Genomic DNA, 11,884 nt, shown 5'->3' on the forward strand with positions numbered 1-11,884 from the left:
ATTTCTAATTCAATAATGATTTTATGTTTTTTTAAACAAGTGTGACTTCTAAAGTTTCAAGTCTGGCAGAGGCATGTCCAAGTAAGAATCTCCTGAAAGTAACTTGTTTCCATGCAACTTTCTGTGGCCTCTGGATCACTTCATGTTAATAACACTAACACACACTTTACACTTCTACTGCATTTATACATATTTTCCTAATTTTTCTCATTTTAGAGAAAGAAATAGATAATCTATGCTAAAAAAAAATTAGTAGAATTTAAAATTGTAAGGCTAAAAATATGAAAAGCTTATCAAGATTGTGTGTGACAAAATACAAAATTAGTTACTTTTGTAGTATCTAGATGATACTTTCAGTGTAGAGTAATTTTAAAGAGTCATCTAAAGTGACTTGTAAATGTTAAGGAAGCTATGAGACACTGAAATAAATGCAACTTTGCTTTTGATTAACCTTAAAAAAAACCAAAAACAAACCCCAAAACCAAACAGCCCTAAAACTTTCAGTTTGACAAGAACCAAATGCATGCTATTTCCCCCACGATTTTCATCTAGGAACATCAAACCAACCTTTATATATGCGCTTGGGTAGATCTTGTGAACAGCATCCCCTGGTGCACGCCCTGCTTCTCTGTCCAGGTAGTAACTCTGAACAAAGACTGCGTGGTCACTGAGGCATCTAACCCACACGTCACCTTCTCCTTTGCATTCCAACTGCACCCCTTTACCTATGTGCAACCTTAAAGAAAAACAGTTCCAATGCACCTGTGTATACATACTATAAATCAAATCTTTACTAAATAAACAATTCTCCAGCTCTCAGTCATCTGTGACACCTTAATTTACACTCCACATACAAGGATTTGAAATTGTAATTATCCTCTTAGGTATAAGTTAGTGTACAGTTACACAAAATCTGTAAAGTAAAAAAAAAAAAAAAAATATCTGTAATGCCATGTAAAGATCTATGGGAAACACAGATTGTAGAAGCAATGATATTCAAGTAGCAACTAATGCACTCACTGACAATACAGAGCTAGGATACCAAACACATTCAGTTCTGTTCAGAAGTGTGAAATCCCACATGTATTCTAGTATAGAAAGTCACTCAAGTACACATACAAAGCCACATTTTATTGCAGAACTGTATGTTCATTTGGATCACATTAAAGTAATCTAGCATTTTAACTTACATAATGCAACATTTCTGAAGACATTAAATAATTTTACTCCTTTTCATTTCAAAGAAGAAAAATCAAGTTGTAAGACTGCTTCGGTTCTCTGCTTCCACATCAAAGCCTAGCACATGCATGGTGAAAATGAATGAAAATCCAACTAGCTCTTTATCAACCTTCCTTTGCTCCTTTGACAAATCTACATATTGCAGTTATTCTCACCTTGCATATATAATGGCATGAGTTGCTAATTTTATCCCTGAAAGATAAAGCCTTTGAAAGCAATGAAAATGCACTATTGCAAAGCACTGAAGGTCTTTGTTACACAGTTCACATTTTGAATGCATTACAGTAGTGGCCTAGAAAGATATACTCTGCTACAGTTAATTCAGTCAAAAGAAACATACCGTACTTGTAATTTCAAAAGGGAGGCATGCTGAAGGCAAAACAAAATATTATCAAATACCACAGAGATACAGAACTTTTGGGATCTGCAGAATACCTTGCTCTCTCAATGGCTTCTGTTCTATGCACGTTGGAAAGCTGGCCCAGGCAAAAGCGATCTCCTCCAGAAGGATCCACGTAGCCATCAACAGTAACAACTGGACAGCTTGAAGGGACCTTAAATGTTTCCCCAACTTGCACATCCATTTCAAAATATGCAATTGAACACCAATACTCTGGAGCTAAAGAATATATACAATTAACTGACTGAAAGGCACAAAAAACCCCTATATGCCCATTCCAGACAATCAATTAAGCCTTCTGCAAGTGCATTTATCATTCAAAGAGTGCACATTCACATAAGCAAGTTCAGATAGACAAAGACATGTCTGCTAGCACAGAAAAATACTACATACAACGAACACTGGCTTGATGTGTCAAGCCCTAGCACACATCAATGCTAGGGTTTTTTGTAGTTACTATCTTACAAGTCTTTGTATTGTATACAATTCCAGCTAGATATTTTAAACCCTCTGAATTCCTGCACCTTATGACTATATCTTGATTTTGTCCTCCTTTAGCATAAAGGAGTAATACATATATGTGTAGTCGTGGCTAGGCTCACAGAAACTAACACTCAAACAGATCTGGCTTAAGATATGAGTAACTACCTCCTAGGTGAAGTCAGTTTTCTCTATCTTCCCTGCAAAGCAAACCAGATTTGGAAAGCAGGGCAATGGGGGAAAAACATCAAAGATCACATACTGATCTTGTCTGCACACAAGCCAGGTATGGGATAAAATAAGGAAATATTAAGCAAGAGAGCAGAACAAAATGGCATGTTTTAATAGCAAAAGATGTGACTTTTAACTTATACTACTTTAAAAAGTAAAACTGCCTACAAGGGAAAAATGGTACTTGGAAGAAGCTACCATGTAAGGAAAGGAAACCCTGACTCCCTAGAGGATGCTACTGAAACTCAAACACTCAAGTAAGCAAGGAAACCTGACACAAAGTCACTTGGTACATGTGTACTTGCTGCCTGTGTGCTACCTGGGAGCAACTGGCTTGTCAAGCCTTCTGCATAGTTTGTTGTGCGTGCTTTCAGTGTTAGTTTCTCTCTTCAGACACATTAAAACCTTAAGTCACCATAAGCTTAAGTCACTGGGGATTTTGGGGACTCAGCACCTTTGCTGACTATAAGGGCCCATTTTTACACAAGGGTAACACAGCTGGCACTTAAGCAGCTTGTTGGGGAAGGCAACAAAAATCAGCACTACAGCATACTCAGAGGAAGCAGAAGAGCTAATGTGATAGGACCTAAACATAGCAGCCTGACAAGTCAAGAGGAAAGAGAGCTCTCTCCCAGTGCCATAAGTAGTACTCATTCATTACTAACTGCAGCACCCAACAGCACACCTACTTATCTTAAGAAACTGTTGTTCTGTTTATATTAGAAAAGAATAAACCAAGGTGCCTGAATTCCTTTAAGTTTTTTTATCTTCAAATAAACACTCATGTCTGAGGACTGAACAGGGTGAAATCAATAAGTAAATCAATAGGGTGATAAAGATATACTAAATAATATGAAATACAATTCAGCTACAGTTGAGCCAGCAGTTATGAAGAGTTTTATTTCTGATACTGATTTAGTCACTGGCCAATGAATAAATGAGAAACTTTCAGGCTTTTCAACTATGCAGACAACAGCTTTGCTGCTGTTAAAAACAGAATACCACCTTGCACCTGCAACAGAGCTAGCTTGTACCGCAAGACAAGACCTCTTTAGTTCCATGAACTGCTACCATTAATGAAGACTCTTGGAAAGAGCAAGCTTGTACGCAAAGATCCAAAGAGGAACTCCAGTATCAAAATGCTAAGGGTAATACCTATCTTTCAGGGTGGCTGTGATGATGGACTTCCAGATCATGGATCCAAGAGGGCTTTGGCATGACCTAAACTCCACAACGTTTCTAAGCAGGCAAAATGTACAACTTCAGACACCCTGCAAAGTTTAGGATCGAGGACATTCAGAGTTCAGATACCTCCAGGGTATGAACAAGCTCAGCCTGGGCTTGAGTATTGCAATTTTTTGACTTGGGCATCTAAATTAATTTCAGTTCACAGAGTACATCACTATTTCAAAACAGAGGTCTGAATTCAAAAGAAGGCTTATCGCAAAATGGTTCCTCTCCTCCTTTCCTCACCTTTTGAAATCTGAGAGAGAGATTCAGAGTACTTGATTTAAAAAAAAAAAAAAAAAAAAAAAAACCACAAACCATGAAGTCCACAATACTTAACATTACATGTCAGAATTTACTCACCAGGATGATTTGATATAGGAGGCTGGAATGCAAGTTCATTGTGAACTGGCCCTTTAAAAGAAAACATGCAATTTGTTTTACACGAGGAAAAATAAGATTTTCTTAACATGTTTTTCTACCAAAAAAAAGACATGTCAGGATGCCAGATGTTATGAGTCCCAGTAATTTCTGAATCAACTGGCCAAATCTGACAAGGGAGAAAAATGCCCACAGAAGAGGCTTCCTAAAAATTCAGGAGTTGAGTAGAGCAATGAGCTCCATTAGTATCCCAGGAGGTAAGGCTGCATACTGATCAAGCCAGACCCAGCTCCAGGAGAGAGCAGAAACCAGATGCAACATGGAGATATAATAGAAGCCAATGGGCTTCACATCCGCCCCCAAACTCATTTACTAAAGAAAAATACACTGAATGCAGCCTTATTATCAGTCAGTTTATTCTCTCCACTTTTATAAACTAACTAGGTCCCTTACAGGCATGCAGAGAACAAGAAGGAAAGACTTAAACATAGTCTTATAAGTAACAGCAGTTTTTGCAACAAGATGTCAAAACAGGCAGAATGTTCCTAGGTGTTAAAACACACAACTTAGAAGTGAGAAATAGCAATACCCAAGAAAAGCTCTATGTGGCATCACCAGCTTGTTACAAATATTAATTATGGAAAGATACTCTATAAATTTCTCAGTGCATGTTTCTACAGCACCACTAAAACTGTTACATCCTGATATTTCTAACAAAATATGATAAATGAAGTAGAGTCCTAACAGAACAAAATAATGAAACTTAGTAACCATATCTAAACCACAATTTTCTTGATGGAGACAAGATGAAAAGTCATTTTAACAAATTCACAGTATATTCTCCCCTCCACTAACAACTGCTGCAAATAAATGATTTGAATAAGTACTATATAAGGAAATAAAGAACTGTTCAAACTTTTTGCCATAAAATTTAGAAAAAGTTTAATTTGGGTGGGGGTTTTTCTGCACTAGACTTTTATAATACATATACTGTGGTAGACACATTAGAAGTTGGATCACTTATTTTTTTCCCCTTCCCATCTCCTGTACCTTAAAAGAAGAGGTTATAATCCTATTTTGTAGATGAAAAACATTTTCAGGTTTACGTGCCAACTATACTCATGAATCAGGCTTTGGTGAGATCACTTTACTGACAAGTACTTTACTGCATGAGCTTTCAAAGTTCTTTTAAACTGGTTAGTGTACACGGACACACATCTTCCAAGGCTTAATGAAAATTACTGTATCATTAGGACAAGACTTCAAAATTTTTAGAAAACGAACACAGCCAGGAATTTCCACATTTTCATAGAAAAAGATCCAAGCAACACATTCTGAATCAACTTCCTTTTCCACAAAGGAAATATTCACTACAAGATTGCAAAGCCTTAAAAAGAGAGGTTTAGAAAGGAACCGCTATTTTGGTTAGATATAGGAAGACATCTGCAGCATAGATGGCATGACTATAACTATCTCTGCTGCTTTAATGGAGGAAAGTTCATCAAGCTCTTGTGTTTGACTATCAGAATATACTAAACACAGTACTGGTAGTTCTATAACCAAAAAAAAGGATTTGGGGGTAAAGAATGATCACAAATGAACCCCCACCATTCAACAAAATTGAAAACAAAGGAAGTGATTTGAAAATCTGCACTGCTTACAGTAATGTCCAGGATGCATAGGTGGATGATGCTGAAGATGGCCATTCTGGTGGTGAGGTATGGTAGGTGTGTAAGCTGCTGTCCGACTCCCAGTCCAAGTTGTAGTACTATCTAGAAAAAGAATGGAGTGGTTGGTTTTAAGGGAGTTTTTCCGCATCTCCCTTCTAATCTTCTGTTACTCCTGAACATTTGGAAACCGGTTTTAGGAAACTAAGAAGAGTGCACATATGTATATACTCACTGTGACGGTATGTAGCTGGCTGAGCTGTAAACCCATTCTGTTGAGTTCCTGGCTGAGGCCCTGAAGAAATCTGTAAGAGTCCATCACTATGGCTACCTGTCAATATACTGGTAGGTTGACCTGGTAAAAGAAGACACTACCTATTCATGAACATTCCAAAATCTTAATTAAGAAGAGCTCAGCACTATTGTGTAGGAAAATACACCCAACTAAGGGCACTGCAATACACAGTTCTTACAAGTTTGGTTTCAGTATTTTTTTTCCACCCACCAGACTGTCTTATGAAACTTGAAGCAAGATGCTCTGCATCAGCTAATTTTGACTCCCACACCCTTAATACTTTAGAAGTATGCAGAGAACTCTGTTTATCAACCGTATCTTTGCTTTGTTCACATCTCATTTTTCAGTTTGAGACGAAAGAAGGAGAGATGTCACATGTTTTATTCAATAACATAGCTGGAGTAGATTAGATATTAATCCAAATAGGCCAACAGTAGGTCCAATAAGTTGCTTATTTTCAGCATAACTACTGTTCCTAAGGAGGATACTTGCCTAAACTTGCATTCCTCTAAAACATACTGAACAGTGTTTTAGCTTTTAAAATAGTGCTGGGAATAGAGCTGCATACACCACTGGACTCCTTCCTGAGAAAGTTGCTGGATTTTTTTCCCTCCCAAATAAATATTTCAAGAATTGTCTAAGCTTTGAAGTAAAACTACAGATATTTCAGAGCAGGTTAACAGAATTTGATTTTAAAAGGCTTCAGCTCATTCATTAACATTAAACTGATCAGTAGTTTCACACTTGCACTTTCTCAAAGTGGTCTGGCTAGCAGAATTTAACACATTGAAAACTTGAACTAAAACCTAAAAGCAAGTTGTTTTCTCATGTCCACGTCACTCCAACAATTATAGCACTGATGAGAAAAAGTTATTGACTATAAACTCTTGCGAAAAGGCAATACAATTAAACTGCCTTTTCCTTTTTTCCGTACTGGAGACAAATACAGACATCGTATCTCATCTTGGGAAAACCATCATTAGTTTTAGCAAAAAAGTCATCAGCTAAAATTAAAGAGCATTATCAAAACACCATACCACCGTAATTCTAATTTGATAACATGAAATCCATTATATTCACACATCTTTGATATTGAAGTGATGAAGAGTACGTGAAACCCCTCCAAACTTCATGGTTTCCCTAGTTAGGGCTGCAGGACACTGCATACATAACATGGGAATGCTTCATTGTCCTGCTAGAGTGACATGTGAGGTTTGATGTTGGTAAACCCGAAACTTTCACTTATACCAAATACACACTGAAAAGTAAAAAGCTTCGACACAGCACTCCAACAGACTCATGAAAATATTAAGGCTGTCACTTTGGTAGTACAGTGGGTCATTATAAAAATAATCAAGTTAAAACTGGAAGACTCATTCTGCCAGCTGTGGAACACTAAAGAATTGTCTGGAAGCCTCTCGGTACTGCCATCTTATAGAATATTCATTTGGTGTCCCATTTGCTGTTGTAATAAAATAATAAAATTCTTCCCTTCCTACAGCAAATTATTCCAATAATAGCCATGATGTTTTGTCAGCAGTCAATTGCTTTAACATTATATTATGGAACCTTTGGCATATCCAAAATAGTCTTGTAACACTCATGTAGTGTCAGTCTCATTAAAAAAGAGACTGGATTACCAGGAAAAGTTACTCAAATTATGCTGCAAGTTAAAACCTTTTGTTAACACAAGGCTGCCCACATCACATTGCCACACACTATCAGTGTAGTGTGGCAACAGCACATTTCCAATGCCAGATCTACTCTAGGAAAAGCCAGTGGTTATCTTTGAGCTTTCACATTTTCACAGTTTAGTATTTCATATAATCTTGATGATCTTACTTGTTGAAGCCACAGGAATGTTGGGAAAATTAGTGGTGCTGGTAGTGCTAGCCTCAGTAGGAGCTAACATGGCTGGGGGGCTATAAGCTTCTGTAGATGCACCGTTATAAGCTTCTGTAGATGCCCTGTTACTTGGTGGATGCTGGATGGTTTGGACTGAATGGCCTTCTGCAGAAGACAATGATGGCTGCCCCTCGTAGTCATGAACATATTCATCTTTCACCAACATAGTCGATGGAGCTGTGAAGAAGCAAACGGTTAAACATGCAAAGCAAATCTTTCAGGATTTAACTACGAATTGCACTACTACTTTCAAGCAATAACAATGTTGCTGAAACTACTGGGAGGAGGATTTAACCTATATGAACATAGCTAAAGCACTCCTCTAAATTACAAATAAACACTTCAAGCCAGCAGCAGGAAATTATGAAGCATAGCTGGATGGAAAAAACAATTGTTTATGTTGCTTACTGCTATCAAACAAGCAGTTTAGTCCCACAGTAGTAGACTCCAATAAATTTTGTTTTTTCGTCCATCATTGCGTGCATGATTGGACATGGTTAATAAAAGGGAAAAACATGCTTTTTGTCAAGCACCTAAATATATGTTAGTGCAGTAGCTAACAAACCAATTCCTGGTATACAAGAATGAACATCTATAAAGCTTCTATGAAAGATGTAATTCATGAACACAGCACACAAAACTTCATGCATCCCTTGAGTAATACTCCCATCCAAATTGGCTAGAAACATCAAATTCACATTCAAAAACATGTAACACTATATTTAACAGTGTAGCCACTAATTCAGAATATTCCACATACAGTGTAAGGAAATAACTACCACTGGCACTACAAGAATTTATTTCTATATATCTTAATGAACTCTTACACTACGTTAGCTCCCATGCTAATTTTTAAAGCAGCCTTAAATACATTAAAATCTGAGACTAATTTTCTGTTTACTGCTGGAAAAAACAGTAGCACAACAAGGAAACACTTATCCTCTATTTAAATACTGGCTAATAAGCTTTGGTTCTGTACAAAAGGATCATGTTTCAGAAGACACAGGTAACAATGCAAATTAGCAGAGATAAGCACACAAGTTAAAGCTTGTGAAGTTAGCAGTTTATTGGATTGTTTGGGTTAAGTCATTTTTGCTTGAATACTTCTAATAATGTGGTAAAAACACTGGATTACCCAGATTTCCTTCCTCTACGAATTTTTTCTGGAAGGAAAAAAAAAAGTCAGTTTTGAAACAAAGCAGTTACCAGGTGCACAATCTCAGATTTCTGAATAACGTCCATTGGACATCCAATGTCTCTCAAGTTTCAAGGAGAACAAGAATATTAGACTGCTTTGTTAATTTCAGATTTTCTATTATTTGCTTGTTAAACTACTTATTAAATCATAAGCATCTATTATTCCAAATTCAATTAATTACTATATATACACAGGTGCACTTTTCTGATGTGGGTTTTTGTTTTTTTTTTTTTTTTAATTAGCAACATTCAACAGTGAGGTTTTTGTTTTTCTTTTTTTTGCTGGGGTTTATAAGTTGCAGGCAATTAGAACATACCTGCAAGCCAAGCTCAAGCCTCAACTTAAAGAATTTATCAATACTTGCCTTTCATATGCTACTTAGCTGGTTTTCAAAAACCAGAGACACAAATGCATTTCCATCTGCTCTCTATGCTCTCTCACAAGGAGATACACAGGAATAAACCGTGTACATACTAAAGAGCTTAATGCAGTTTGTGCCCATAGAAATGCAACAGTAAACAGAACTACTTACCAGAACTCTGTAGTGTCAGTCCTGAGAGATCTTTAAAAAGAAGAAAAAAAGGGGATGTGGGGGATTATATACGCAGAGATCTTTAACAACGTTTGAACATTAAGTTTATAAGCCTTTTCAAATTATTATTCCAGACTCTACATACTCTACCCCTCCAGCACAACACAAGCCTCAATGCTAAATTATTCCTAGGGTACACATTAACTGTAAGAACTGTGTTCAAATCCAACAGAAAGGCTTAAACAAAAGCCACAAACTATTCTTTATATTTGAAAGAAAGGTAAAAACTCCATTAAGAAGATGGACAAGAAGATATGAAAGCAATTTATAATTAGATCATTAAAAGTTAATGTTTCTAATTTAGACCTGTATTCTCTACACTCAAAAGGAAAACATTTTACATTTTATTCCCACTGCTCTATTTTAAATCAAGAGTCTACTTACCTATGCCAGGCGATACTACACGCTCATAATGGTAAGGATTTACACAGACACTGTCACATTTTAAGTCAAAAGCATACTGACAATATTTAACATGCTTGAGTTCATTTTTATGAAGATCAGGCCACCTCCAAAGACGAGCGTAAATCACATGAGGGAATCCCTTGCGACCAGCCACCTAAAAAGTTAGATAAAAAAGTTGATTGGGAAAGTAGCAAGACCTTTCATTTCGTGAAGAAAAAAAGGTGGAAGAGGACAAACACACACCACCACAACCTCTCTTCATCATCAAAATATGAAAAATAAGGTGGTATACATGTTACCCAAGTTCTGTACTCAGAAATAAATTTCTATTAGGGTTTTGTTATGGTTAAGTCAACACTGATTCTTAAGAAAAAATACTGGATACAGAATGGCAGAAGCAGAATTTGTGCTTAATGTAGTATGTATGGTCACCTTCCCCACCATGGATGATGGAGTTTTGCCCCCGAAGATGAATGAGGCCCTAAGCTACACTATAAGGAATTTACAAGTAGAAGAATGCCAATCAATCATACTGGAGAAAAAAAAAAGAAAAAAAACCCCAAAAAACGCTTCTAGGGTAGACAGAAAGCTAGCCAGCAAACATGACGTCTGTCCTGGATCAAGGAAATCGCAACTCAATCTATACAGGTACTGAGAACTGAAAATATAAGGCTAACATAAACCCTCAGTGCAGACTCCTCAGAGTAGCTTAGCAAGGGATCATAGGTCTTTCTTCACACTGCTGACCAACGCAGAGATAACAGAAGCTTGTAGTGAAAATACCAGAATAAACAGCCAAATTTGTTACGTGACCCTGCTTTTTACTGCCACACACACTCATTTAGAAGAGCTGATCTCATGCCTTCTGCTCCTTTTTTGGGGGAAAAAAATAATTAAAAAAAAAAAAAAATCAACCACTGCAGCAGTCCAGAGCCCCAGCCACAAAACATGCCTACACATGGGGGTGAGGGGGGATGCAAGAGAAGAGCTACTCTTCCTCAACACTCTAGGATCCTGCATCACTCACTTCCGCTCCAGCTGCACTAGAAGGAAAACATCTGATTTGCACTTGTACTAACCTGAAGCCTCCCATCCAGCGTTCTCTGTATTGTAACACACTTGCTAGGATGAGCTCCATTTGTGGTTATAGCTGTAATCAAAGAATCCAATTCATCTTTTTTCTCCTTTAGCTTTTTAACTAAACTTTCAATTGCGCGTTTTGCAAAAGTTTCACTCTCTCCACCTTGTCGATGGCACATCAAGCTGTGAACAATGCTCAGACAAGCATCATTACTTGTTGGCGTGTTAGTAATAGACATATTGTCCATTTGTCACAGCTTTTTCTTTCAGATCAAGTGTCAGTTTTCGGGGCTGTTATGATTTTTCAAGCTGATGAACAAAAGATGATCCAAGTTAAGTGTTAGATGTACTGTCTCTTGGTAAAACCTAGGAGGAAAAAATATCTACATTAGAATTGTATTTAACAAATTGCAGATTGTGTTTCTAAGGAAGCCTGGCTTTTTGCTTCTATTATTTTCAAGCTAAGTGCAGGATATTAAAAGTGCATGAAAAAACTGCATTGCTTGTCCCATGATAGCTAAAACATGCTCAAGACACTGCTTGCACAGGTTTAAGTAAGATTTATTTTCCCCTAGTAACAATATTTAAATAAAGATTATAGTTTATATACATGTACACATAGTATGTACATACAGAAAGGTAGGGATTATTAGATGAACAGGCTCTGAATCAGGAAGAAGAAAACGGTGACAAGGATTTCCTGTCTTATATTGGTAGGATGAAACCAAGTGGAGGTACTGACTGGGAATCAAGGGGCATTGATTTAAACAAAATTTGAATAGTG

General features: G+C 36.9%; 1 protein-coding gene across 1 annotated transcript in view; it reads right to left on the reverse strand.

Annotated features, from left to right (window-relative positions):
• Window positions 1–11,348, reverse strand: part of SMAD4 (SMAD family member 4) — a 13,554-nt gene extending 2,206 nt beyond the window's left edge. Inside the window, exons 1-9 of the mRNA XM_010158323.1 lie at window positions 11,100–11,348; window positions 10,000–10,174; window positions 9,556–9,585; window positions 7,763–8,002; window positions 5,861–5,980; window positions 5,620–5,730; window positions 3,941–3,991; window positions 1,675–1,858; window positions 568–736 (exon numbers count right to left, since the gene is read on the reverse strand). Coding sequence (XP_010156625.1) covers window positions 568–736; window positions 1,675–1,858; window positions 3,941–3,991; window positions 5,620–5,730; window positions 5,861–5,980; window positions 7,763–8,002; window positions 9,556–9,585; window positions 10,000–10,174; window positions 11,100–11,348 — 1,329 coding nt within the window. The remainder of the gene's footprint in view (window positions 1–567; window positions 737–1,674; window positions 1,859–3,940; window positions 3,992–5,619; window positions 5,731–5,860; window positions 5,981–7,762; window positions 8,003–9,555; window positions 9,586–9,999; window positions 10,175–11,099) is intronic.
• Between the last annotated feature and the right edge of the window lie 536 nt (window positions 11,349–11,884).

This window comes from Eurypyga helias, unplaced genomic scaffold (assembly GCF_000690775.1).
Source record: "Eurypyga helias isolate BGI_N326 unplaced genomic scaffold, ASM69077v1 scaffold10429, whole genome shotgun sequence".
NCBI lineage: Eukaryota > Metazoa > Chordata > Aves > Eurypygiformes > Eurypygidae > Eurypyga > Eurypyga helias.